Here is a 12,705-nt window from a genome sequence, read left to right as displayed (position 1 = left end):
CACAGATGAGCAAAAGCAAAGTATGACTCAGATGGACAGGAGAGACTGTAGCACTTTGAGTTTCATAATGAATGAAAAGTGCGCAACAAATTAAACGTATTATTAATATTATAATTATATAAGTGAAAAACTGGGTGCGGTTGTTATTATGGACTCTTCTGTAGTTTCTCTCAGCTGCTTGGCATCTCCCAAGCAACCCTATCGAAATCACTCCCATGTTAATTATCAAACAGAGGAATTGATCATCCGTAGCTACGATTGGCCGGCTGCCGCATCACACCAGATAAGAAAAGGTGGGACATCACAGGACGGTGACGTTGGACATGTCATGATGTTTCCCTGTCCCCAACCCTAACACTATTAGACGGACGGAGGAGCGATAAGAGAGAGAGGACAACTTAGACTCAACATAGCACCTCTCACTGTCTTACTTTGTCTAATGTGTCTTTCAATAGAGCTGCAGTGATCAATATACACTCCACTTTACTGTACCTGAGGACCCTGATTCATCTGTTGCTGAAAGACTTTCAGGAATCATGGTCCACCTCGGAGCCCTGATCACTTTTCTGTCTTGTATGGTGAGTTGGTAATTTTTATTTGTTAGGGAAGTAGTGCCTGATAATGTTGTAATGGTGTACTCTAATATAAATACTTGTGTACACTTCATTATTATCCCCCAGTATTACAAACTTTATAGTACTTTACCAGGAAGTAGAAGACTATATATAACAGTTTTGTAATCAAAATACTACACATATAGTCATTACAGGTTTAGGAAAAGGTTGTTGTTAAATTGTAATTATTAACCAAAACGTAATTAAAAAAAGGGTTATGCTTACATTTGTTTCAGCAGTAAAGCGCCACTAATGTTAAGAAAAAAATTATCTTTCAATGCTCTGACTCATCTTTGCATTCCGGAAGTCAAATGTTAGAGAAGTGTTCTAATGAATGTGTGAGAAAATGTTAATATTTATATTAATTGTCAAATGTAATTCAGTTATATTAAATGATAAATTAATTAAAAAAATATGTTTTTGCTACTGTCAGAGGGTGATCGGTAATCGATAAAAGAATCAATAAAAGATGACGTTTCAAAAGTAACCCTCTCAAAAATATTAGTGACTACATTTAATCTATATAAATGCCTGTTTGTTTATAGTTACAGGGTCTAATAAGTTTGTTTGTTTTTTGTAGCTCTATTTTTTGTTTTGGTTAATGTGTTAAGTCTGCCCCAGATGAACAGATGCAGTCAATCATTATTTATCATACATTTGACATTTATTATATGTTTCGAAATTGTGTTTGGATAATATTTTTTTCCTTTATGTCTATGTCAAATTTGATCAAGTGGAAGTAAACTAAAACACGGAAGTAAAATATAAATGATATGAAAGGTATTTATTAATTTGGAACTCATTTCTGGATATTGTCATCTGATTACGTCACACCACGAGTGTGGTGGTTATCAACCTTGAACATGTTCAACATATTTGAACTTGAACATACTTTAACAATTCTCCATTTTATTGTTCCTGCAAAGTGGCATTGAGTAGCTGATATGACAGGGCACAGTACAGTGCTAATGTCATAATAACCCTGCAAAGACATTTATGGGTTAATACTGTAATGTCTTTAAAAAAAAAAGTTCAACCAATTGTGAACATGATAAACCTAGTCAAACCTTGTTGCTACCTGCAATGTTTTGGAAATATCATTCAGAATTTTTATTTCTATTAACAATGGTTGGCTAATTGTGTTTGTAAAACACACTGAGATAGATGCAAGGTAGTGCCAAAAAGTATCCGTCTCTGAGTTGTGAGTATCCCATGTTTCCTCCACTTCTCCAGGGTTGTAAGTGTGCTTTGTTTCTCACTTACCTGCACAACTATGCTTTCATTATATGATTATTTTTTACAACTGTTGTCTTCCACGCAGGTTCTGTCCAAGGCCCAACATGAACCTGGCCACTGTGCTTTCTATGAGGAATGTGGTCGAAACCCATCGGTGGGAGTTGCCCTCATTCCTCCTATCGTCCCCTGTCTCAATTACAGCCCTGCCCGATCAATCAAAGGAGAACACTACAAGAAACTCAAAAAGGTCTGTATGTAGATCCTGCTTAGGCTGAATTAAGCATGGTAAAGTAGCCTAGGTCTATTCTGAAGTCTTCTTAGTTTACTCTTAAAAAATGTTTTTGAAAGTCTTCCTTTGACACGCAGTGAGCTTGTGTTTGAGTCTAACCATTCATATGACACCTGTTCTTGCTGCAGGTGTGTCCGATCCTGGATCGTGGACTGAACAACACATACGCCTGCTGCTCCATTAAACAGCTGTCATCCCTGGAAAAGAGTTTGTCCCTGTCCAAGGCTGTGCTTGTCCGCTGCCCTTCCTGCGCTGAAAACTTTGCACACCTGCACTGCATGAGCACATGCAGCCCTGACCAGAGCCAGATGCTAAAAGTCACAAAGGTCATGAACATCACCAACAAACTAACAAACAAGACGAAAGAGGCCGTGGTGGGCTACCAGGCATTCTTAACCACCAAATTTGCAGATGCTTCCTTTGAGTCTTGTAAAAATGTCAAGATCCCTGCAACAGGAGGCTTTGCCATTGCCACCATGTGTGGTCAGTATGGTGCCAAGCTGTGCACCCCCCAACGATGGTATGACTTCCAGGGGGACTCCAGTAACGGCCTGGCTCCACTGGACATTGACTTCACACTGCTGAAAGTTGGAGACACGGAGGGACTACCCGAGGGTGTGATTCCCTACAATGGACGAGCTTTAAGATGTAACGAGACCACACCATCTGGAGGTCAGGTCTGCTCCTGCAAGGACTGCCAAGAGTCGTGCCCAAATGTGTCTATTCCACAGCCACCCGGACCCTTCAGGCTGCTGGGCTCAGATGGCTTCCTTGTGATTTCTATCATCTTGTTCTGTCTCCTGATATTTGCCTTCCTGTTCTTCCTCTTTGTCTCTTGCTTTGTGAGGTATCAGAAAAGAAAGGATGAAGAGACAGGAAAGAGAAAGGGGAAAGGCAAAGACCAGAACAGTAATAATGTGACTCAGCAGGTCATTGATCCATCAGAAGTGACGTGCGCCGAAAGGAATAGCCTGGCTGCTCAAACTTTCCTAAGCAATTTGTTTCAGAGATGGGGAACTCTCATGGCCACATATCCCATCACGGTTAGTTTCACCAAAGAATTTTTTACCAGAATAAGTAGAATAAACAATGTGTAGGCTTACAGAATTGCTTATTGTTTTAGTTGACAAGTTAAAGCAACAATTTCTGACATTGGTACCTCCCAGTGATCTGATCAGGGGGGACACTGTGAAAAATGGACTTAAAGACAATTCTCATTAAATTTGGCAAATTTTTCTGCAAATAAAAACAAAACCATCATAATAATTTATAAGATTTGTTGCAATCACATACAAATTCTACACACACTGGCTATAAGTAGGAAGTTGGTTGTAAGCGAGATGATGAAGATATGTCTCAGTTGTTAATATTTGATCCTCATTCAAGGTGCTCCTGGTGTCAGCTGTAGTCGTGGCTGCTTTCGCTGCTGGCCTCATGTCCATTACACTCACCACTGACCCAGTCGAGCTGTGGTCTGCTCCCAACAGCCGAGCCCGCCAGGAGAAGGACTTCCACGACACGCACTTTGACCCCTTCTTCAGGACGAACCAGCTAATCTTGACAGCGCCAGGAAGAAAAGGCCACATTTACAACTCTTTGCTGTTTGGACAACAAAACTTTAGTGGCCTTGTATCCCAAGATCTCATTATTGAGCTGCTGGAGCTCCAGACACGAATACAGGTAAAGACCACAGAACCAAAGTTTGGTGTTGACAGTATCCACAAAACTTCACTGTAGAATTTTGACACATTGATGCCTCTTCTGTGGCATTTCTAGAACATCGAGTTCTGGTCAGAGGATCTGAATCGCACAGCAAGTCTGAAGGATGTGTGTTTTGCACCACTGAACCCATCCAATCCCTCTCTGACCGACTGTGCAGTCAACAGCTTGCCACAGTACTTCCAGAACAACGTGACGAACATTACCAGTAAGGTTAACATGACAGAGATGGGAGTGACCAAAGAGGTGGACTGGAGAGACCATCTAATCTACTGCCTCAAGTAAGGACTCTTAAAATGGAATTTCAAATCAAACAGCAAAAAATGCAATAATGCTTTTGCCAATGGTCAGTAATTAAAAAAAACTTTTCATTCTCTTCTTCTCTCTCCTCTCAAGCTCTCCCTTGTCCTTCAAAGACATCACTGATTTAGGTATGAGCTGCATGGCTGACTACGGAGCTCCAGTCTTTCCCTTTCTGGCTGTCGGAGGCTATGAGAGTGAGTTACATTTAGCACTTCATTTACACATTATATGCCTGTACAACAAACAAAAAACTGCACAACTCACTTTTATATGTCTTTCTTTTCCCAGATGATGACTACACTAATGCTGAGGCTTTCATCCTGACATTCTCCCTCAACAACTATGCCCGTACCAACGTCAAGTTCAAAGTGGCTATGCAGTGGGAGACAGAGTTTCTCAAAATTGTCCAAGACTACCAGAGAAACCCTGCCACCAACTTCACTTTTGCATACATGGCAGAGGTACAATAAGAAATGGGATCTCACAGAACACATCAGAGCACATATCTGTCACATATAAAAAAAGTCACAAATGATCATTTTCCAATAGTGGATTTTGGGATAGTGGAAATAGCTGTTTGCAATAATCAGCGACGATGTCCCTAGTTTGAATCTGGCAGGGGACTTTTGTTGCAAGTCATCCCTCATATTTCTCCACTTATTTCCTGTCTAGTTTCTACTATCTCCTATGTAAAAAGAGCAAATCCTTAAAAAAGGGGGTACAAAAAGAAGTAATCAGTAGCTGTGCTGGTAAAGACCTGCTGTCACAGCTTTTCCAGAGGGCGTGTTAGTTCTCCCCTCTTTTTCTATCACCTTGTTCTCTTAAAGAACTAGTGTATAAGACATAGGGGGATCTATTGGCAGAAATATTGACAAAAATGGAATATAATATTCATAAGTATATTTTAATTAGTGTATAATCCCATGGAAATAAGAATTGTTGTGTTTTCGTTAGCTTAGAATGAGCCCTTTATATCTATATAGGGAGAGGGTCCTCGTCCATGAAAGCCACTATGTTGCATGGCCACCATGTTTCTACAGTAGCGCAGAATGGATAAACCAAACACTGGCTCTAGAGAGGGCCTTTCACATTTTTCACGAGTTTCATAGCCATTATAGTTTGTCCTACACACTCGGAAGGGGAGGGGAGGGGTATTCAATATGTTGCAATCTGCAACCTCACTGCTAGATGCCACTAAATCCTACACACTGGTCATTTAACTCCTAAACTCATAATTCTTTACTTATCTCTACCCTATGTCCACAGAGGTCTCTTGAGGATGAGATTAATCGGACAACAGCAGAGGATATCCCCATCTTCATGATCAGCTATGCTGTAATCTTTGTTTACATTGCTGTGGCACTGGGGGAGTACTCTTCATGGAAACGCATACTGGTAAGACTTATGTAGTAATGTCCAACTTCATTATTATGCAATATTTTACACTACTCAGCTTTTTTAGATACACCAGCGTATCCAGCACATTCATAGTCCCCAGAGAATGAATCCTGCTGACTTTGGTGATCCTCTGAATTTTCCTCTACTGCCACCATGAGGTTGAAATTTGTCTCAACAACTAATGGATGAATTACCATTGGCATTTGGCATTCATGGTCCTCTCAGAATTAATTGTAAACTCTTTTACAATAACTTTTCATCTAGCACCATTCATCAGGTTAAAATTTTTATTGTCCAATACTTTGGTTTGTGACCAAATACCAAAACCCGTTAGCTTTAGATGAACTTTGAACCACTGTACTACTGTGAATAGTCTCACAGAGCAGCTAGTGTGGCTGTAAACTCTTAGTCTTGTTAAGCTGTTGTTACTTAAATTTGGTTGTTTTAGAAGACATACTATAAACATAGAGGTATATAACATGTGCCTGGAATAGAATAAGCCTCCACCAAGAAAGCAGAGTTGATGAAACAGTACTTATCACTTGTATGATAAGGAGAGACTACAGTAGTGTGGCTATGCTGTAAAGCGTTTATCTCGGCCATGAAATTATACAGTGCAGAAGACGTGATACAGAGCAAAAGATATGGGAAAAAGAGAAGGTTCACTGAGTTGAATGAACCTCTGGAGTCTTTCTTCTGTGTTCTGCAGGTGGACTCTAAGTTTCTGGTGGGTCTGGGTGGGATCCTTGTGGTTGGCTGTTCTGTCCTGGCCTCCATGGGCTTCTACTCCTGGATCGGCATCCCCTCCTCGCTTGTCATTCTGCAGGTCGTGCCCTTCCTGGTGCTCGCTGTCGGAGCTGACAACATCTTCATCTTTGTTCTGGAGTACCAGGTGTTTATTTGTGTGCACGACAAATGTACAATGCAGCTGATTTTGTAAGATATGTGTATCATTTTTTTCGTAATGTTACCTTGCCGTCCCTTCTTTACAGAGAGATGTACGGAGGCCCGGAGAGAAGAGAGAGGAGCAGATTGGTCGCGTCCTTGGAAACGTAGCTCCCAGCATGCTCCTGTGCAGTCTCTCAGAGTCTGTCTGCTTCTTTCTAGGTAATATGTGTAGCATATGTGTTAGTCTTTGAAAAGAAACAAAGTGCCCTATCTAACACTGACATTGTAAAGGAGCAATACAAGTCTGTGCACATACAGTGTGTGAGAAGAGACCATGAGATTTCTGTACAAAATGTGACTCTAACTGTGTCTCTGTTGTGCTACCCAAGGGGCCCTGTCCACCATGCCAGCGGTGAAGTCCTTTGCTCTCTACGCTGCTCTGGCTGTGCTCATGGACTTCGTCCTCCAGATGACAGCCTTTGTGGCGCTGCTGTCCCTGGACGCCAGGCGGCAAGACAAGAACCGCTGTGAACTGCTCTGCTGTATTACAGTGTCAACACAGCGTCCCAACAAGCCCAACGAGGGCTTCCTGCTACCCCTCATGAGGAAATACTACGCCCCTGTCCTGCTGAACTGTTACACCAGGATCATAGTGGTACAACCCTTCAGCTATAACATAAGACAGATTCTTTCTCAACCTGTGACCTCTTGTGTGCTAATCATGTCATGAAAATTAAATCAATGAATTGTTGAAGTTGATGATTTGCTGAATACACTTTGCCCTGTGTCCTCTCCAGATGCTGGTTTTCCTCTTCATGTTCTGTGGTTCCATATTCCTCATGTTCAATGTGACTGTGGGTCTGGATCAGGAGCTGGCTATGCCTCAGGTCAGTTAAGAGCTGCTCTCTGTCAATTTGCTCGTCAACTTATTTGACTATACAGTATATTCACATTCCTCTTTATATGTAACCTAACAAATATTCTTTTCTTTTTTGCACAGGGCTCTTACATGCTAGACTATTTCCACTACTTGTATAAATACTTTGAGGTTGGAGTGCCTGTGTATTTTGTAACAACCAAGGGCTTCAACTTCACCACTGTGGCAGGCATGAATGCAACCTGCTCCAGCGTGGGCTGTGATGAGTTCTCTCTGACCCAGAAGATCCAGTATGCCGTTAACTACCCTGATCGGTGAGTCAGTGAGTTAATTTTTATAATCTGGATGAGAGAAAATTAAGGCTTTTAGACAAGTTGTGTGCTGTTGTTGCTCAATTAAATGCTGCATCAACCGTGTCCTTCACATCATCATTATTTTTCTCTGACAGATCCTTGAACCTGCTGATATCATAGTAGCAACCTCTTACATACTAGCCAATCTGATCAGTTAATGATAAACTCAGCTAAACAGCTTTGAGTAGATAAAGACTGTCCATAACTGATCATGCCAGGTGTGGAGAAATATCCCCCATTCTTACAGTTTGTATGTATGAATGGAAACATGTATGTAGACAAGGCTAATTAATAGGTGTAATATAACTTCTTCTAAGTAAAGTATAGTATATCTCTTTTCAAAGCAAACATAATTTATCATACATATACTAAGCTCAGTGTTTACAGTAGAGAAATATTACCCAGCGATCACTGTGACATACCTGAAAACCTTTTAATTATGATATTGAGTATCAGCTATAGATGACTTGAAGGGGATCGTGGCTTTCAGGGGGATTATACAACACACTTTTATTTCCTGGAGATAAGGAGCTAATTTATCATTGGCATTATCAGTTGCTTACTGGTAAATAGCAAAGCTGTTCTCATGATGGGAAATTCGCCAGAAGTATAATATCATATGAAAGTGAAAAACGTGAGATAAAAAGCAATGATGCTAGATAAGAAATGTATTAAATTTATCTGAAGGGTTTAGTTTCAAAATGCTTGCTCAAAAGGAGCTAAATTTGTTGTTGTTTTACCAACTTCAATAATGTGAATATCACTGTAAAAAGTTAAAGAAATAGTTTGTTGAGACATGTTGAGAAATATGCTTATCTAGTTAGAGGAGAAGCTTGATGCCGCTTTGATGTCTGTGTATTAAACATGAACCAGCAGCCAGTTGTCAATTAGTGAGCTTTAGAGGTGCTGGAAGGTGGATTTCATTTACCTTTGGACAGAGCCAGGCTAGCTGTGTAATCCACAATCCTAAGCAAATGCACTATTTACTTCCACTTGAGTAACATTAGCTAAAAACCAAAGTGCCCAGCTATTTTAGGAAACTACAGACACTTAAAAAAAAAAGAAGCTTTATATTTGTGACCCATATTTTTGTTGGAAAAAATTGGCATCTTCAGTCAAAATGAATGGGCTTGGGGCTGAGTGCCACAGACAGGGTAAGGTAGTCTGAAAGTACTGAGAAACATTAAACATTTTTTTCTGATTTCTTTTCATAGGATTTGCCGATAATAAGACAAAGAATAACACCTTAACCTTAACATGGACATTTGTATTCCTGCGTTCCTTTAACTCATTGATAATGTGATTTGTAGATCCTACCTGGCTATTCCTGCTAACTCCTGGGTAGATGATTTCATCGACTGGCTGAACCCTGCATCCAGTTGTTGTCGTGTGTATTCCTTTGGTCCAAACAAGGACAATTTCTGTCCTGCAGAAGAAGGTGAGAATCACTGCTTAGAGAATACCACAGTAACACACACTCTCAACTGTGAATGTCCCTATATGAGGAATGATTTTACCCCTCCTTTATTAACACCTGCTCTGCTCTCATTTCTCAGACGGTTTTTTAAAGTGCCGGAAGTGTATGGGTATTCCTCTAGATGGTGTCCTCAGACCTAGTGCGGAAAAATTCAACAATTTACTCCCTGCCTTCCTGGGTCACAGGCCTGACCTGAAGTGTCCCAAAGGGTGTGTATCCTAGCTGTCTGTGTGCGCACGTACACACAAAAACATCACATGATCAAGACATCATTCTCACTGCTTATTTTGTCTTTCAACAGTGGTCTAGGAGCCTATGACAAGGCTGTGGTGATTGATGACAATGGAGAAATTATAGGTAAGACATTTGTAAAGTCATCTTAAAGTCAAATGTGTGTTTTTTACACAGACGTGATGCAAGTATCTGAGCCTGTCTCCCTGTTCTCACAGCGTCACGGTTCATGGCTTACCACACACCTCTGACCAACTCTCAGGAGTTCACTGCTGCACTGCTGAAGGCCAGAGAGCTAGCGCACAACATCACCATGGGCATGAGGAAAATAGAAGGCACCTCACCTGACTTTGAAGTCTTTCCTTATACGTATGTACTTTCCCTCAACTCCTTCATGTCATCTTCCCTTCTCTAAAAAAATAAATAACTTCTACAATGTGAATAGGCAGTTTCTTTTCATTACTAATCCATTTAATCTATGCAGTCTCTAGTTTCTGACCATTGTTTTGCTTCTGTCCTTCTTCCAGGGTGACTAATGTATTTTACGAGCAGTACCTGACCATTGTGCCAGAGGGACTCTTCAACATCTCCCTGTGTCTGCTGCCGACCTTCGTGGTGTGCTGTCTGCTGCTGGGTTTGGACCTGCGCTCCGGTCTGCTCAACCTTATTACCATAATCATGATCGTCGTGGATACTGTTGGTGTCATGACACTCTGGAGCATAGACTACAACGCAGTGGCCCTTATCAACCTGGTCACGGTAAGAGCACGCCTGCGATGAGGTTTAAAGGGGCACTGCAACAATTGTGCACATGCAGTTCAGTTTACTTGTGATGAGTTCTCAACAGCTCCTGAAAACAGTCTTTCCAAAGTCTGAAAAAATAACTTAGATGATGCCATAGTGACGTCATCATGGTTATCTTAGAGGTTTAGAGACTACAAACTTAACAGCAGAAAGCCTACATTACAAATTGGAGGGGATGTGGGTGTTCAGGAGGGTCTCATGAAATATGCCATGTACATATATATATATATATATATATATATATATATATATATATATATGTGTGTGTGTGTGTGTGTGTGTGTGTATATGCCTGAGGTGCATTGTGGGTAATGTATTTTTGAAGCTTGACCCATACTAGGAAAGAAAAGTCAGGATATCTCGACATCTGCTGCTTCTTTTTTTTTTTTTTACAATCTTTCGTTTCTTTTGAGTACTCCAACGTTATCCAAGTGCAATACTAACTTAATGTAATACCCCTTTAACATTTTCCCATGTCTTGTAGCCTAAACGTTAATCTGTGATGTAATACTTTTTACATTTTCACTGTACGTTTTTAGTTTTCAGATATTGAACAATGAATCATGACTATTACATTTCATAGTTTTATAGTGCTTTGCTTACAGATTTAAGTAACGTGCTCATCTGAGATATGCACAAGTAAAATTCTAGTCTAAGCTTGCAGTGTTAATTACAATTCATGAAAATATAATTACGGTATAACAAATGTTAATAGAAATCTTGCTTTCAGCCTGTAAACAATAACTAATTGATTCCATCTGGTCAATTTTTTTTGCAGGCGGTGGGCATCTCTGTGGAGTTTGTGTCCCACATGACGAGATCCTTTGCAGTCAGCACTAAAGCCACACGTGTGGAAAGAGCTATGGAGGCTACAGCAAACATGGGCAGCGCTGTAAGTAAACTATAAGGCAATCTGGAGCCGATCTGGATCACAGACAAATTTAAAGCAACTGTACAAATATCTGATTTACACCAAACAGTAACAGCTGACTGAGTTGAGTGTGTTTACTTTGTTCCCTGAAGGTGTTTGCTGGTGTTGCTATGACCAACCTGCCTGGCATCCTTGTGCTGGCGTTTGCCAAAGCACAGCTCATCCAGATCTTCTTCTTCCGGTTAAACCTGGTCATTACACTTTTGGGGATGGCTCACGGACTCATATTCCTCCCTGTGCTGCTCAGCTACTTTGGTATGTACTTTGTTCTGCATGTTCTTCTGTGCAACAGAGGGCACCCATGAAACTGAAGGGGAGGACTGAAGAGTAAAATAGAAAACATTTTTCCTGATCTTCATGTTTTCTTTTCTCAGGCCCTGGTGTGAATAAAGCAGTGCTGCTGCAGCTCCAGCAGGCCAAAGCAAAGGTCGCTCAGGAGCTGGAGATGAGAAACAACATGAGACATGTTTATGATAACATAAGCTACGAAGACAATGAGACAAGACATGATCCAGATTCATACTCCACAAAGGCTCCCAGAGACGCCAGCAGTCCTTCACAAACTTTTGGAGACAAAGAGGAGAAGGAGGTGAAAATTGACCGTTTCTGAGCACCACCAACTATACAAACGGAGCTGTTTTCAAGTTCTGATGAGTAAATACCTCTGTAACAAACTGAACAAGGATGGACAATGAAAAGGACAAAGATAGCAAGGGGTCTTATATTTGGCTCCATATGGAAATCATTAACCTAACTATGTACCTCAATCAGAAATGGAGCAGTGGGACTGAAGACAACAACACATAAGTTGTGCACAATTTCTGAGCATTGCAAGAATGGACTATTGCAACAAGAGTCAACTTTCCTGTCTCAACATACAGTTATGGAACACTACATGTGTCTTTTCATAAGCACTGCAGCCAGGAATGATTGTTTTTTTCAATTGTGGAATTATTTAACAGGACAGGAAGTAGACAAATGCTCTTGAATTAGTCATTTTGTTTTTTTTATTGAATGTAATAATTTTGTATGTATGAATACTTCACATTAGCACTGTTTCAAGTAGTATATATAAGAGAATACACACTCCAGCATTTCATATTATAGTTTCTTCAACTGCAGTATGATGGCCATTATTGTAAAATGTGCAATCAGTGAAAAAATATTAAATATGTTTATTATGTTGTAAAATCATTTGGCATTATCATTTTTCATGCAAGTAAGATTTTTTTATTTAATTATGATACCAATTTTAATTTATTGTTTAACTGATCACTACGAGTTGTCAAGCCATGAGAAATATTGTGTGGAACGCTCACATTTTTGTATAGGCTACCCTAAGAAGAACATGAATTGATGATGCTAGATTGGTGTTTTCTGGACCACTTCACTGTCTCTGGATCACACAGAGTCTAAATATACCCTCTGCATCTGAGTTGGAGTCATCATACTAAACATTATGTGTTGCATATAGTGTTAAAATGGTCAGAAAGCATGGCAATTACTTCTTTTATTGGTTGGGTTGTAAAGATTTAAGGGAAAGTTTTATGAAAGTAGGAAACTAATTTAATTGAAATTTTGACCA

General features: G+C 40.2%; 1 protein-coding gene across 1 annotated transcript; it reads left to right on the top strand.

Annotated features, from left to right (window-relative positions):
• The first annotated feature begins 314 nt into the window (after positions 1–314).
• On the top strand, positions 315–12,314 carry npc1l1 (NPC1-like 1). The gene is made up of 21 exons (XM_044367154.1): positions 315–578; positions 1,936–2,097; positions 2,268–3,182; positions 3,526–3,819; positions 3,916–4,139; positions 4,255–4,355; positions 4,450–4,622; positions 5,428–5,556; positions 6,269–6,451; positions 6,552–6,666; positions 6,837–7,102; positions 7,245–7,334; positions 7,448–7,638; positions 8,988–9,115; positions 9,234–9,363; positions 9,456–9,511; positions 9,604–9,754; positions 9,913–10,144; positions 10,968–11,081; positions 11,213–11,375; positions 11,495–12,314. Exons 1-21 carry the CDS (start codon positions 537–539, stop codon positions 11,728–11,730), a joined length of 4,095 nt encoding a protein of 1,364 aa, XP_044223089.1. The 5' UTR covers positions 315–536; the 3' UTR covers positions 11,731–12,314.
• The last annotated feature ends 391 nt before the right edge of the window (positions 12,315–12,705 follow it).

Source organism: Thunnus albacares, chromosome 2 (genome assembly GCF_914725855.1).
Source record: "Thunnus albacares chromosome 2, fThuAlb1.1, whole genome shotgun sequence".
NCBI classification, from domain to species: domain Eukaryota; kingdom Metazoa; phylum Chordata; class Actinopteri; order Scombriformes; family Scombridae; genus Thunnus; species Thunnus albacares.
This window is presented reverse-complemented; position numbering and strand designations above follow the sequence as displayed.